Consider the following 17002-nt stretch of genomic DNA (forward strand, 5'->3'; position numbering starts at 1 on the left):
TATGGGACCTATCTTTGTACAAAATACATCAGAGTAATTGTAAAAAGCTCTAACATTATGCTTTTTGTGGCATCTTGACCCCCCTATAATTGCTAAAAATGAACAAGTCCACCATTTATGTTTGTCAATGTATGTGACCTATAAAAAAGTACCCTTGTACCAAATTCCATGTAAGTTGGTCAAAATACAGCCAATTAATTGACCAAAAACCCCAAAATTATGCTTTTTAGTGAGCTCTGGCCCCCTTAAAAAAAAAAAAAAAGACTCAAAATGGGCAAATCCAACTTTTTTGTATGTCAATGTGTTAGGCATATCCATAAAATTTATATTTGTGCCAACTTTCATCTTGACTATTGTATATATGACTGCACAGGAGCCCAAAATATACATTTTTAGGTTTTGACTTTTAACCACATAAAATCATTAAAAAAGGCCTACACCAAAAAGAAAAAGGTGTTGGCATACTGAACCAAGGTATAACCCTACCAAGTTTCAAGTCAATCTGTCTAGAAATGAAGGAAAGGTTTTCAATTGAAAAGTGTTTGGAAGAAGAAATAACAGATAAACAGTATGTTTTTGTGGAGACAAAAATATCATAGCTATCAATTCTGTACATTACAGAACACCTTTATCAACTATTGTACATGAATTGACTGTTTTATCCATGCTACAATCAGCATCTGAAGATTGGTTTCAGGTTTTGAATTTAAACATTATCATCTGTCATAAGTGAATTTTGATCTTTGTGGTTACCTGCCTGCAACAAGGAGAGAAGTAAGAACTCATTGATTTGTCACAGGTGGAGAGAGATGAGACAAGAGTAAATGGGAGGATGTATGATTGTACAGGTGGGAAAAACAATTGAATGATGAAACATTAAGTTGAAAATTACAATAAATTGTACTCAAAGGTGCAAGACCACTCCCATTATCAACAAATCTTGACTCGTTCAGGCCTTAAACAAATCTGTTTGAAAATGTCAAAATAATTTACTAACCAATCAGAAAACTGGATCTCAAGAATCGTGAAAGAGCAGTCCAACATATACAAGATAAAATATGATACATCTACCTCACAAACCAACATAGCTTCCATGATTATGTGTATTCATCCTTACCTTGTTTCTTTACTTTTTGGTATTGTCATCCCTACATCATTCTTAATTTTTGCAATTTTTTTATTTTAACAATTTCATTGAAGTAAGATTGATAAGTGAACATCTGCTTTATTTTTATAATTCAATGGTAATATATATTGTTAATATCATATCAGTTTTGTCAGTTTCTTCATTGCACTTGTAGAATGACCTCGGATATTGATATTATAACATACAATTGGATACAATAGATTATTAATCATCATTGGTCATAATCTTCAGGAACATACAGTAAGGAAAGAACACAAAAAATGTATAGTTGTATCATTCTTATATTCATGATTCCATTCTTTTTTGATACTGCCATCAATATATCATTTTATGTTTACAAATTTTTTATTTTATTTTTTTTTTTAGTGACATCTTTTCCCTGACTGAAAGTTGACGTTTTCTATGAATGTGTGTTATAAAGTTTAATATGTGTATTGATTTTTTTTTTACTCCTTCACTATATACATAATATATGGGTTGGCTTCTTAAAGACACTAATTGTATAGTGTACAAAGCACTGAGTATTCTACTTGTTACAGTCATCTAATGTTCATCTATTATTGGTTGGTAATTCTATTCAGACTTTTAAAGGAACACCAGATTGCTGTAAGAAAGCTAATGATAACACTAGAATTATGATGTTTTTTAAGCTTATACTAAGAACTACCATGCTTAGTGATAGCCTGTTCCCAAGTGCTCTTAAAATGCTTTTTTGTCGTACTAAAGCCACTGCAAAAACTTCACACATCTTTTAAAAAAGAAAAAAAAATTAACATTCTGGTTGTTTAGCTAGTTCCCAGTTCTCCACTTTAGTAACACTTTTCAAGTGAAACACTCAATCATGGCAATTAGATGTTCAAATAACTTAAGCAGTTACTTGTAAGCAACATGAAGTAACAGATTGAATGTGGCAGCCATTTTTTTCTTGACCCATCCCAGAATACTTTATAAACAAAAAAACACAAAATGGCTCCATTAATCATTTTTATTTTCACTTGAACAATAAAAAGAAAGACACTAACATGCTTATTTGGTGTTTCAACAAAACTTGTTCAGTGTAACACTCTTAGTTGTTTCCTTCAGCTCATATTTCACACTTTCCACTCATGTTTTTATGTTAAGGAAGAGTTCTGAACTCCGGTTTTATCTTGGAACCTGAGAACTGTCCCAGATCACAGAATTAAAAGCACGTTATTCAGTGGATTTATTCAGCCTTGTGATTTCCAATGTTAAAAACTAAAGTTGAACTTTCATAACTTATGAACCTATTTCGTGCCCTATTTAAACTTTTTTTGCCACTAGAAATAAATGTACACAATGTTACATGTATAAAAAAAATCTACTCAACCACACAGACCACTTACACTAAAGTCAGCTTTATTCTTAATTACTGCTAACAAACCTTCAATGTAAAATTCAATGATGTGAAACAATGACTGGTGTGGTTTAGACAATATTCTTCACAAGGCTATATTAATATAAAAACTAGAGATACTGAAATACTCGACAGTCATGTCAATGAGTAGAAGTAGTACATAAATAAACTACAGTTTTACAGTCTATTTATGAGTTCATAAAGTATTAGCATTAAAATGAAGTAGGGCTGATTAATAAATTCAAATCTGACCAATCAGTAGTGCTGACACAACAAACAAGAGCAGTTTAAATTTCAAACTGACCAATCAGTAGCAATGTACCACTAAAAAGAGACAACTGAATGAGTAGACCAATCAATGAAAATATAATAAAATTCCAAAGTGATCATCCAGCAAGTACACGTTAATATTGCTTAAATACTTAATTAATCACCAGAAGAGTAATTAAAACCAACACACCAATCAGTCTACTAGGTGATAAATTAACAAAAAAAGTAATCACAAACCAGGAATACTTAAAACTTTCACACTGACCAACTAGTGATACGATACTAGTAAAACAAAGCTGTTTAATTAATGTTTAGAATTGCAAACATGTGGCGATAAGTATTGTAAAACCGTAAACATGTACACTTAGATATTCATTTCCTGCCCTATGGGAGTAGAGATTTTGAAACTGGAAATAAATAAACATTAATTTCTTTTAAAAAAAAAACTACCACCAAAACCAATGATAAAGTGTAATGCTTTTATGATCCTTTAGCTGTAAGTGATCCAGTAAACTGTAAAACCCAAAGTAAAATATATATATGCTCATAACATAAACCATTTCTGGATCGATTACTACCAGCTAACTTACATTTACCTTGTTGGTATTTTTTACAAAAGGATTCATCTTTTTCAACCACAATAAACACCATAAATGGATTTGACTAGGTAAAATATGCAGCAATAATATCAAACTAAAAAATAAAGTGAACTGTTTTGCTTTTCCATCTGTACAACCTTTTCACTGAACTATCATAACCACGTCTTGATCTGTGGGATAATGAGTACACTTTCTAACCTGTATCACAAACTCAAAGCTTTTTAATTATAATTAGGGCTTCTGTTTGTTTGTTTTATTTTTTTTTAGCTTTTTGCCAACATTTTCAGCACGAGGTTTACTTTAATTCCTATTATAAGAATTACTTCTGTGTTAGTTTAACCTCTGCTACCCCTTCAGTAGTTGAGGTGTGTTTGAAGTATTCAGAATAAATTAATGCTAGATACAGGTGAGGATAAAGAGAGAGTGCATAACTAACTTAACTGGTATGGGGGGTGAAGTCATGTAAATGTGAAACAAGTATCTTTTTTCAGTGTTAAAGATGGATATTTTTTTATCTTGTATCAAAGGTATTTTATTGGTTATAACCAAAAGCCCTACTTATAATGTATGTAAATTTGCTGGAATAATAACAAGATAAACTGAGATTTAAGTGATATCACTAAGCTCTTATTTGTCATCCAAGTCTTTTATTCACCTCTGAAACTACCAATAATATAATTGTAAGAGTTAGTTAACTTGAAAAACCAAAAAATTTGCAACCATCACCTCTTCCATGGCAACGATTAATAGCGAGTTAAAAAAAAAAAAAAACGTTTCTTGCACAAATTTCAACTCCAAAAAATTCCAGTTGACTAGATGAGTTCATGTAACAGAAAGGATGACAAGTTTTAAGTTTTCTGCATAGACTGAATAATGAAAAAAATCTATTAAACAGCTGCATAGATATCGGGGTGACGAGTGAAACCCTACCTACTTCAATTTTAAAACTAGTAACACATAAAGTTAGAAAGATAATATCACTAAATACATAATTCAAAATTATTTTTCTTATTTAACACTTCAGTACATATTTCTTAGTCCATAACTATGTTAACTTACTTATTATCAGTATATTAGTGCCTCAATAAAGTAACTTGTTCTCTTACTTAATAATTACTTTCCACTAATATGTCTTAGTTTCTTAAGAGCTATGATATAATGCTTGAAAATGATTACACCATATGATATCCAAGTACTATAGTTCTTTATGATAGATTATTTGTGGTATAAACAAATTTGATTTTTTTATTGTACACCAGTCGTTAATTCTCATCTCAAACCACAACTGTATCACGTTTTCATGGATAGCTTACAAGAATCTCTCGGCAAGTTGAAATTTCTTTCTTTTTCAAAGACTTTACAAGCCACTGTTTTACTTATTAGAATGTAATAAAACTGAAAATTTGCTTTAAGTAACAGACCTCACATAAATATCTCAGAAAAAATTTTGTTTGACCAAAAAATATTTTAACAACTGAGCTTCAAAAAAACATTTATTTTAACCAAAGGTTTCATTATGTGGAGCAAGGATTAAACTCTATACAACATCTTATATATATGTATATACACACACACACACGTGTGTGTGTATGTTGAAGTACTTATGTTGGTCAGAAATTAAAAAAAAAAATTTAATATACGCATAAAACAATCTAGTAACTACAAGGTTATTAGTTTTATTAATTCAAGATAATTTGTAATAAACAGATTTGTGTTTAGAATATAGAGAACTTCTCCGACATCTTAGCATACATATGGAAAGACTTTCTTTAAATTTAGAGCATACACATGTAAGTAAAAACCATTGTTCTTTTTACTGAAACTGGAAAAATTATTACTTCGAAAAAGAAAGAAGTGGCTTCTCGAGTTAGTGTAACTAAGATAAAGTGCAACTTGTCACAAAATATTCATTCCAATTTTGAAGTCCAAGCCAAATCTAAACTTTGTTGGCCGTATAATCTAGTGTATTAGTAAGAGCTCATTTCCATCTGGAATCTATACTTCAAAAATCCCCCAGTTTCGGTTTCAATCGTAGATTATGTTTATCAAATACTCAAACAACTTTCTGGTTTCGGATAAGTGTTTCTGTCTTTAGAGAGTCAGAATTCCATTTATCGAATATAAATAGGATTAACTCGGAATCATTCCATCTTGTTTCTTTCAAACTTTGCTGTCATAATTTCCTAGTGGAAAGAAAAGTAATCTTTCACATTAAACAAAAGAAATATTTATATATATAAAATAAAAAAGCACTACTTTCAACAAAAACAATCCCATAGGAAAATGTTGGTGCATGAATATATATAAGACAAAAATATGAAACCCTATAACTTTTGCATTTTCAAAAGTTTACCTTTCTTCAACAGCAGTAAACTGATGAAGTCCACTTTTTGAAAGTGATTTTTTGAACCTACAGGCTTTCCTATCATCAGTACCATATGTATGTGTCATTACCTTGAGGTTATGACTACCTGAAGGAATAAAATTATCTAAAGATTCTCCTTTATATAATAAGTTTGGTTGGGTCTACATCAAAATATAAGGTGGAAACAATAGTTTTCTATGAGATCCCTCAACATTAAGAACAATATGCTATCACTAGAGACAAGATGTTTGATGGAGTTTTTAAACTCTTTTAATTCTAAACTGGTGTAATACTAACAGACTTTCAAACGGTTTACAGTAGACACCAATAATTAACCACTGACAAAAAATAAAACATTACAAAATAACAAGTTATCTAAAGAAACATAGCACATCACTTGGTAGATTTATATACACAAAAACTTGATATATGTTCAGCAATATCTGGTTATTAAAATATAATAATAAAAATGCATCTATGAAATTCTACGTCTTATTAAAACTCAGAGTCACTACATGCTGTAAAGAAAAGCATCCTTCAATGTCAGCTCATGACTTTCATCTCCTTACAACACAAGAGTAAAGTTGTGTTGGTGACACCTTATTTGTGGTTGGTTGAATCACTGAAATCTACTTTAAAATTAACCAACTTTAACCTGGGTAATAACAAAAATAATTATAAATAAAGTTTAATTGAAAAATGAAACTTGCAATGAATTGGTTACAATTATAAACTAAAGAAATAATTCTACCAAAACACTGTTATGAAGGAAAACTGACTAAAATAAGTCCTGCATTACAAACGAATGGAAACCCATGGTTATATGTAATGGAATATCATTACATAATATTATCTTTAAAAGTTATTCTTAACTCACCTCATCAGAATCTAGGAAAGTTGGTAAAGCACTGAAAAGAGGAAAGTAAGTATTCTTAATACTGAAAAAATACCATAAAACAAATAATGTTTGTTGGATACGAACATAACCATCGACAAAATGAGTTATGGGGCAATCAAACCTTAGTTAATTTTCAAAAGAGAAAATAGAAGTTTAACAATGGAATTTTAGGTGAGTTAAAACAAATAAGAGTAAATATTTAAATCTGACTTAAAATACTGATTGACAATAGTACGTGTGTTCCATAGTGTGGTGGTACATCATCATCTCATAACATTTACAAAGATAGACAAAAACCATTCACCTTGTAAACTCCTGAGTGTGTATCTATATAGTGCCTTACAAAAGTATTCACCCCCTGCAATGTTTCCACATTTTGTTGCTGTCTGAGCTTGCAATCATGAAACTTTCAAGTGGAACTTTATATTTAGAATCTACACGAACTGTGAAAGCTAAGAAAAATGCCAATATTATGTAAATAAGTTAGATTCTAAAATAAAATTAGAATATTATCAGTTCCACAAATATTCAACCCCTTTGCTACGACGACCCTAAATCAGTTCAGGTGCAAAAGATTAGTTTTTGAAAGGTCACAAAATTAGTGTAATGGTCTCTGTGTGTAATCAAAGTGGTTTAACTTGACTTCAGAGCAAATGCATCTGTTCAAGCCACAACTTACATAGTGGCACGATAAACCAACCATGAAGACCAAGGAGCTTTCCAAACAAGTCAGGGATAAAGTGGTAGAGAAGCACAGATCAGCAGGAAATGGATACAAGAAAATTTTAAAGTCACTGATTATCTCTGAGTTCAGTAAGTCCATTATTAAGAATTGGAATGTGCTTCATACCACCCAGATCAGGCCACCCTTCTAAACTAAACAGCTGGGCAAGCAGGAAACTGGTTAGGGATACCACTGTGAAGACAACAGTGACGTTTAAAGATTTTCAAAGTTCCGTGTCTGAGAAGGAAGTCGGTGTTCGTACATCAACAATATCCCAATCCCTACACAAAGCTGGCCTATATGGGCGAGTGGCAAGAAAGAAGCCATTCGTGAAAAATAATCATATTAAATCTCTTATGGAGTTTGAGATAAAACATGTCAATGATACTGCAGACATGTGGCAGAAGGTTTTGTAGTTAGATGAGACAAAAGTTGAACGTTTTGGTCTAAATTCAAAGTGTTACGTCTGGCACAAGCTCAACACAACACACCATCCCAACTGTCGAGCATGGTGGTGGCAGTATCATGTTATGGGGATGCTTCTCATCAGCAGGAACTGGGAAGCTTGTCAGAATTGAGGTGGAATATAGATGGTGCAAAGTACAGGCAAATCTTAAGAGGAAAACCTGCTTGAGTCGGCCAAGAATCTAAAACTGGGCCAAAAATTCAAATTTCAGCAGTACAATGATCCCAAGCACAAGGCCAAAGCCACACTGAATAAGTTTCAAAAGAAGAAAGTGGCCCAGTCAAAGTCCTGACTTGAATCCAATAGGAAATATATGGTGAGACTTGAAGATTGCAGTCCATCAACAATCCTCAATGAACTTGTCAGAAATGGAGCAATTTTGCCAGGAAGAATGAGCACAAATTACACCATCCCATTTTGTAAAGCTGGTAAAGATCTATCCAAAAAGACTAACAGCACTAATTTCTGCCATAGGTGCTTCCACCAAGTACTGACTTAGGGGCTGAATACTTATGCAATCAGCAAATTTTAATTTATATCTTTTCTTTGCAGGTTTTGCTGACATTCAACCTCCTTCACACATAACTGTTAAGTTTGATCATTAGAGTTTTGAATAAAAACAAGTTCATTATAAAAATATTTTTACATAGTTTGTATTTCATCAAAATGTGACATTATTGGCAGTGAATGAATATTTTTTGCAAGGCACTGTATATATATACTTATAAAGTCTAAATAACATTTAATTTTATTAAATTATTTTATTAGACTTTTCTTCTTTAATTTTTCTTTGTCGTGATCTTATGCTTCTAAATCTTCAAAAAAAAAAAAGAACATTTACATCAAAAAATCCGTAGTTTCTTAAATTTGCAATATTTATCAAAATAGTGTAGCAATATCTAAGTTATGACTTTCGCTTTTTATAGTAAAGTTCACAACATATACACTACGATATAAGGTAACATGTCCAACAGTACTGTTAATGATGGAAACAGTAAAATTAAGTAAGAATGCTGTGATATTTTCACCAACAATACTTAAAACACATGATTATCAAGAATAAGATAGCCTTGTTTTACTGGTACTAGTAAAATTAGGAAACTGAGCCGACTATCCAGTATATTAGTCTTGTTTTGAAACCATCCAATAGGGAAGACAGAGTTCCATCTCAGGACAGATTTCCGTCAATTAAAAAATAATTAAATTCATAAAATAAAAATCTGACTTCTTAATTACAATACCCAAAACTATTGAATGAACGGCTACTACAAATGTACACTTCCAGATGAACATTTACTGATATGCAACTTTGGAAATACCATAGACCAGCACGTATATATTAATAATGTAGTTGACTGGTGGTTTTCTGAAATGAAGTATTAATCACATCATCGTGGCAGACATGTGTTGTTGTTGAACATGTGAAATTTTCGTAAGTTTTCTACGCATAATTTATGTGCCAATTTAGTGATGATCCATTCAAAGTAATTCCCATAGACAGACATGAAAGTAATCAAAATCAATCTAGATCTCTATTCTATTTATTTTGTCTTTAATAGGTCTAAACTAAGCCTATAATTACGTAAATTAGTTGTGAGTTATAAAACTAAATAGTCTAAAGTTAACATTAACAACAATGTCATCGTAAGCATGGTAAGGTTAGGTACTAAGGAGGCTTACTCGTCTGCATGCTTAGTAAGCCTGTAAGGTCTTAATGACAATAATACAGCCTAATCTAATAGTATTTTAATATAAATCTATATCATAATTCCTTATTTCAGTAGTGTCTAGTGGTGTTGACTACTGTTGTAACTTTAACTTAATAAGTGGAACACTGCAACTATAACAAGTCTGTGTTACTTGCAACAGGGGTAGATTGGTAGTGGGCTGGGACAATGGAAAATCTGCCCATTGGGTTTAGAATAAAGAATACTGGAAGCCCGAGATCTTGAGTCTCATTTCTGTTTATTACATCTCATGACCCAAACTACTGATACATGAATAACTAGGCTGATGTATATGGTCTTTTAACAAATTGTTTGAGCAATAGGCTCCAGATAATGGTTCGGATTGCATTTCAGAGCGTAAAGGCTTTTTAGCTTCAAGAGGGCTTCACCCCCTAGGCCCTCACCTCCCCTATATTTCTTCCCTGAGTATTTTCAGTCAATTCAACTTCTTTCTGCTGCCATCCCTGATCCAACATCTAAATAGGTTTCATTATTAAATGATGAAACTACATTCTCATTGTATAACAAAATAATTGTAAGCTTACTTTTTTGGTTTGTTTATTTGTTGAATTTCACACAAAGCTACTTGAGGACTATCTGCAGTAGCTGTCCCTAATTTTGAAGTGATAGACTACAAGGAAGGCAACTAATCAACAGTACACACCTCTAACTGGGACTAATTTTTACCAATGAATAGTGGGATTGACCATCACATTATAATGACTTCACAGCTAAAAGGGTGAGCATATTCAATGATGCGATTTGAACTCATGACCCCAATTAACAAGTCGAGTGCCCTAACCACCAGGCCATGTCAGGCTGCTGGTTTTTGTTTTAATTTTCATTTAACGTAGCAAGACTGGCTTACATACTGTATGTTTTCAGAAGACCTATACAGGACCATACGTTTAATTTCTAGGTTTTGCCAATACCAATTTTAAAAACAAGTCCACTTTAGTTTTGAAAATTATGTGAATAAACATCACCATGATCATCAATCATGGGACAAAAGATAGTTGGAAAAAAATTCAACTGAAAAGCAACAATAAATAGTTTTATATATAATTCCTAATTCATACAATGATTCATTAAGTTCATTCGATTTGAACTCATGACCCCAATTAACAAGTCGAGTGCCCTAACCACCAGGCCATGTCAGGCTGCTGGTTTTTGTTTTAATTTTCATTTAACGTAGCAAGACTGGCTTACATACTGTATGTTTTCAGAAGACCTATACAGGACCATATGTTTAATTTCTAGGTTTTGCCAATACCAATTTTAAAAACAAGTCCACTTTAGTTTTGAAAATTATGTGAATAAACATCACCACGATCATCAATCATGGGACAAAAGATAGTTGGAAAAAAATTCAACTGAAAAGCAACAATAAATAGTTTTATATATAATTCCTAATTCATACAATGATTCATTAAGTATCATCATCCAGTTGTTATTTGTGATATACTTGCAAATAACTGTATTTAAAAAATTACCATACCTGTCAGAGACAGAAGATGGAATGTTTTCTTCCACCCATTTGAGGACCTCATCCTATAAAACATGAAGAAATTTATTAACTGAAAAGGTAAATTAATGTGTTAACACAAGTATCTTACATTTCAATATACTCTTGACACCAGACAGGTTTAAAATTGTAATATCGAAACTTAATAATACAAAATATTTGAATCTATACATTAATAAATAAACAAAAATTAAATATAACTGGAAATGTACAGTGGCACAACAAAACATATGGTTTATGTTCTCTGTTTGGTATTGTCAACATACACTGTGAATTAAATCTTTAAGTAGCCCAAAAATATGAACTTTTAAAAAGTTAGCTATATTAAACAAAACTCCAAGTACAAAATATACTGACCTCACTAGAAAAATTCCTTACAATTTATCAAGTAGAAAAAAAAATGTTTCCCCCTTATCATAATATTTTCTTTGTTTTCCTTACTGCATCATAACATTTTCCCCCTTATCATAGTTTTACTTCTATTTTCTTTATCATACCACAATAATTTCCCCCTTATCATAATATTTCATCTATTTTCCTTACTGCATTGTTGGAAACTTCCTTCTGTTTGGGAGAAACACTATTCTGGGTTTTTGTCGATCTCATCTTCGTTCCTGCTGGGCAAACAAAACAAGTTAACAATGGACGTTCGAATGTTATATTACAATATCGATTCTGTGGCTAAATAAGCCTCGTGGAAAATAACTGGATCAATCTATCAGTACTAATCAACTGCCTTATTGAACATTAAGTATAAACTTTAACTAAAGACTTACCAAATGCATCATTAGTTAATGTCTTCTCAAGCTCTTCATCATCATCATCATCATCTAAAGCATCTAACAGTGGAGTGAAAGCATATCTAGGAAATTAAAAACTTAAGAAGATTACACGTTATTTTCCAATGAAGAAAGACTATCATTCAAACACTTGCAAAACTCTGCTTTCAATGAATGACAAATACGTAGCAGAAAAACATTAAGTTGGCAGAATGTCAAGTAGTTTGTTACACTTACCTTTGGTTATTAATGGTGGGTCTCCACAGAATCATAATAACCAATAAAACAACAGAAAACAGAAGATGCCAATAGGCTTCATCTACCCAGAGTTCCTTCCAATCCTATAAAAAGCAACTCTTTAAACATCATACTAAAACAAGAACCTATTAAATGTGTAAATATTAGTTTTAGGCCAACCAACATTAACATATAAATATTAGATTTAGGCCAACCAACATTAACATACCTTTCAAAAAAACAAAGGAAACAAAAATGTAATATCACAACTAGTAAACAGTAGAAGAGTTCCAACACTACTCACGAAATGCCTAACAGTACCATAAACAATAATGTATGGTATCAAACACAATGTTGCGATTCACTACATTTGTGCATAAAATACGTACAAATTTGGATCAGAACCTACAAGAGTGAATAGGATTTTATCTTAAAGATGCATAAACATTAATCCTTTTTCCCTATATTTTCCTAAATGATTAGTTCAAAATGCAAAAATGAAATACGATTGCACATGAACAATAACAAAAACTGTCGAACTGCATCTGGCTTCCGTTATCTCGTACATGTTACTTTTAAAGTACCTACAGTAATATATGCTAAAAAAGGACGTTAACAAAAATTGTTGAACTGCATCTGGCTTCCGTTATCTCGTATATATTACTCTTAACGTACTTACTATAATATATGATGAAAAAGGACGTTCACAAAAATTGTCGAACTGCATCTGGCTTCCGTTATCTCTTACATGTTGCCCTTAAAGTACTTACAATAATATATGCTGAAAAAGGACGTTTCTTACTGCCAGTCCTATAATTTTATTTCTTTTATTTCCAGCCTCAAGGGTCACTCAGTATTCACTTACGGGTGTGCAATTCAACATTAAAAATTTAATAAAATAGTTATTTCATGAATAAATATGAAAGTTCAAACTTACATTTCTGCTGTATATCTTGGCATGTGAAATGTAAACACTGGATTTCCAGATGTTTTTATTTTTTGGCTCTTTATTAATCTTAAATTTATCTCTCCTAATCAAATTTCATTATTTTCCATTAGCTTGATGTTTGTTTCATTCCTACAACTTTCTGTTTATTTAAAAAGTTCATCTGACCTTTCATGCTCTTTATCCAACAATGTAAGAGTGTTGTGTGAAAATCAGTCAAGTGTTTGAAAAGCTGAAAGTTAGTGCAATCAACTGTAGTCGACAGTAAGGAAGCAACTTGAAGACGTAATTCAAAACTTCCATAACATTTAAAGGCAGGTTTTTTCCCCCTAAGTATTCTGGTGATTACCTTTTCATATATGACTGATGTTTTTGTGTGATTCTATATGTACTGGACAACTACAACAATATCATTCTAGGTCAAGACTTCATCTACAGATATTCGCAAGTAAAGCAGAGTACGCCTGCAATGTCAAACTGATCAGACAATACAAATCCATTTTTTATAATGTTAAATTTTAATACAATTTTAAGCTGTTGTATTGAAACAACACATATACAAAGACAATAATTCCTTTTTCATAGAAAGTAAATTATTAATATTAGACATAAAATGATTTTGACAGAAAATACTGCTGTCAAAATATCATTATATGATACTTGAAATGTTGTTGTCAAAATATTATATACTTGAAATATTGCTGTCAAAATATTATATACTTGAAATATTGCTGTCAAAATATCATTATATGATACTTGAAATGTTGTTGTCAATATATTATATACTTGAAATGTTGTTGTCAAAATATTATATACTTGAAATATTGCTGTCAAAATATCATTATATGATACTTGAAATGTCAAAATATTATATACTTGAAATGTTGTTGTCAAAATATTATATGATACTTGAAATGTCATTGTCAAAATATCATTATATGATGCTTGAAATATTGTTGTCAAAGTATTATATGATAATTGAAATACTGTTGTCAAAATATCATTATATGATACTTGAAATACTGTCGTCAAAATATCATTACATGATACTTGAAATATTGTTGTCAAAATATCATTACATGATACTTTAAATATTGTTGTCAAAGTATTATATGATACTCGAAATATTGCTGTCAAAATATCATTATATGATACTTCAAATATTGTTGTCAAAATATCATTATATGATACTTGAAATATTTTTGTCAAAATATTATTATGTGATGTTTGATAAGGGCAGCAATGATGATATATTGAAAGTTTGTCAGTTAATTGTTAAAGTTAAAAATTTAAATACAAAATTCTGAAGAACTGTGAATAGCTGTTTAATTCCATAACATAAGGAACTAAACAGCTATTGTTGGACTGAAATAAACTAAAATAGAAAAATCTCAAACACACTCTTAATAGTAAACTTACTACAATAATTCTTAATATTTTCTAGTATATGGCATCAGAGTGAAAGGTTAGTTATCTAAATATAAACTACATGATTATCTGTATTATTTCTATAAATATTGTGAGCTTTGTTAGGAAAAACATGTTGCTTTCAAAATTGAAGTCAAAAATAAAAAAGCTATAACTCAAACACTTTTGAAATGTACACCTTTTTATCATAAGGGGAATCATCAGGACTCCCAATTTTATGTAAGGACTCTCAGTTTCTAAACATTAAGGTTCCCCGGACCCTTAGCAAAATAAAAATTGTGGGCACTTGGAAAAGGTCTTTTCGATACTCAAGCATCTAGAAACTTTCGAAAGGGGAAATTATACAATTTATTTTTATTATATTACCGTCCGTTTTTATGAATTTTACAAACTTCAGATACTGAAAGTAGATATTTTTACACAAACATACATCCCCACCTATTAAAGTGGCACCAACTACATTCATGCTATATGGTATAATTATGAGTAACTCTAGAAAATGCATGTAATACTTACTTCCACACATGTGGTGAGTTTGTGGTTGTAAATTGCCCAGATCATGAAAGCTACGGATGCTGTAAGAATACAAACATATGTATGTAAATGCACGTGGATTATTGGTTTGTTCTGTATATTTGTGCAAAGCTACACAAGGGCTATCTGTGCTAGCTATCCCTGATTTTAAACTGACACACTAGAGGGAAGACAGGTGGTCAACAGCACCCACTGCCAACTCTAATCAAACCATCACTCCTGAATTGCTTCCACAGCCACAAAGAACAAATCCTTGGTTCCACAATCTGGCAAGTAGTTACAGTTTCTTTTTGAAGACAAGTTAATTTTCTTAGTCCTGTTAAAATCTCTTTTGATAGTCAGCTACTTAAGTATTAAATGCGGGTTAAAGAACTTAGGGATCATATCTTAATTGTACGGTTGTCCCCCTTCCCAAGTATGAAACTCCAGATCTTTGGTGTTGGTTCAAAGTGATTTTTTTTAAACCAGTCTTAGAAGTAAACGTCAGGGGTTATAACACTAGAATTAGAGGTTTGATCCCCATGGGTGACCAGTGCAGACAAGATAGTCCACTGTGTAGCTTTGAAATGAAACAAATAAACCAAAAACACAAAAATCAGAGGTTTCTGTTTTTTCTCCTGGGATTAAATAGAATGTTAATTATAATGATAAATTCTTATAAAATTGGATAATTTCTTATGCAAAACAAATTATTCTATAGTTTGGAAAACAAGGATAAATCTATACAACTATTTATTAGTTTCACCTCACTGAAGTTGAGAAAAACTTGTCTTACAATGACTTTCACTAAAATTTACTAACTTCTCAGAACCAATACAACAGCTTGTGGTTCTTTCAATTCATTAAAAGCCCATGTTTTTGTATATTAAGGTTTCTGGCTATATTAAGCTGCAAGTAATTTCCAAATATTTTCTTTTTTACTTAAACCTGATTGGCCAGTTTTATAACTGTCCTCTTTTTTTCATTTAATGATTTATATAAAGCTTAGTTTCATACTATTCAAGTCCCCCAGTGGGAGAGCAATAACACTCCAGATTTACAATACTAAAATCAGAGGTTCAATTCCCCTCAGTGGACACAGCAGATAACCCAATGTGGCTTTGCTATAAAACACCTACCCACACCATTTTAACAGAAAGTGATATTTAATCTAATATGGACAGGGGAAGAGTGTAAAGTACTAATATCTTCACAACACACTAGGATTTCTTTAGTAATCGTGGAAATGTTTTTTCTTTAACACTTCACTTTCCTATTGTTATATATACAAAAACTTCCATCACTTTAACAATAAATTAACTTGATATTTTTACACTAAATATTGCTTCAGTAATAATTTACCTATTACTATTACATAAAGGTCAACATAAACTACAAAAGCTTAGTTCCTGAAGCGAGTTTACGATTTTGCACAATCACAATTAAACTATACCAATACAATCAAGCAGAACCTAGGGAACTACATCTATGTGATGAAGCATGAGGATACTTTACACGTGTCTTCACCATACAAAAGGACCAGTAAACTTCACACTATGTGTTATTTCACTTGTTAGATGAGAATAAGAGTCACATGGGTATAAAAAGGACCAGTAAACTTCACATCATGTGTTATTTGACTTGTTAGATGAGAATAAGATTCACATGGGTATAAAAGGGACCAGTAAACTTCACACCATGTGTTATTTCACTTGTTAGATGAGAATAAGATTCACATGGGTATAAAAAGGACCAGTAAACTGCACAGCATGTGTTATTTCACTTGTTAGATGAGAATAAGATTCACATGGGTATAAAAAGGGACCATTAAACTTCACAGCATGTGTTATTTCACTTGTTAGATAAGAATAAGATTCACATGGGTATAAAAAGGACCAGTAAACTGCACAGCATGTGTTATTTCACTTGTTAGATAAGAATAAGATTCACATGGGTATAAAAAGGACCAGTAAACTGCACAGCATGTGTTATTTCACTTGTTA

At 31.4% G+C, this 17002-nt stretch overlaps 1 protein-coding gene across 2 annotated transcripts in view; it reads right to left on the reverse strand.

The window, feature by feature from the left end:
- Positions 1–2118: 2118 nt before the first annotated feature.
- Positions 2119–17002, reverse strand: part of LOC106463297 (transmembrane protein 87A-like) — a 58888-nt gene continuing 44004 nt past the window's right edge. The window contains exons 17-23 of one of the 2 annotated variants that reach the window (XM_013923313.2): positions 15003–15061; positions 12113–12216; positions 11873–11958; positions 11640–11710; positions 11070–11122; positions 6634–6664; positions 2119–5574 (exon numbers count right to left, since the gene is read on the reverse strand). In XM_013923313.2, coding sequence (XP_013778767.1) covers positions 5533–5574; positions 6634–6664; positions 11070–11122; positions 11640–11710; positions 11873–11958; positions 12113–12216; positions 15003–15061 — 446 coding nt within the window. In that variant the 3' untranslated portion in view covers positions 2119–5532. Of the gene's footprint in view, positions 5575–6633; positions 6665–11069; positions 11123–11639; positions 11714–11872; positions 11959–12112; positions 12217–15002; positions 15062–17002 lie in introns of both variants that reach the window. The other variant, XM_013923312.2, reaches the window with a different exon arrangement.

The sequence above is a fragment of the Limulus polyphemus genome, unplaced genomic scaffold (genome assembly GCF_000517525.1).
Source record: "Limulus polyphemus unplaced genomic scaffold, Limulus_polyphemus-2.1.2 Scaffold1370, whole genome shotgun sequence".
NCBI lineage: Eukaryota > Metazoa > Arthropoda > Merostomata > Xiphosura > Limulidae > Limulus > Limulus polyphemus.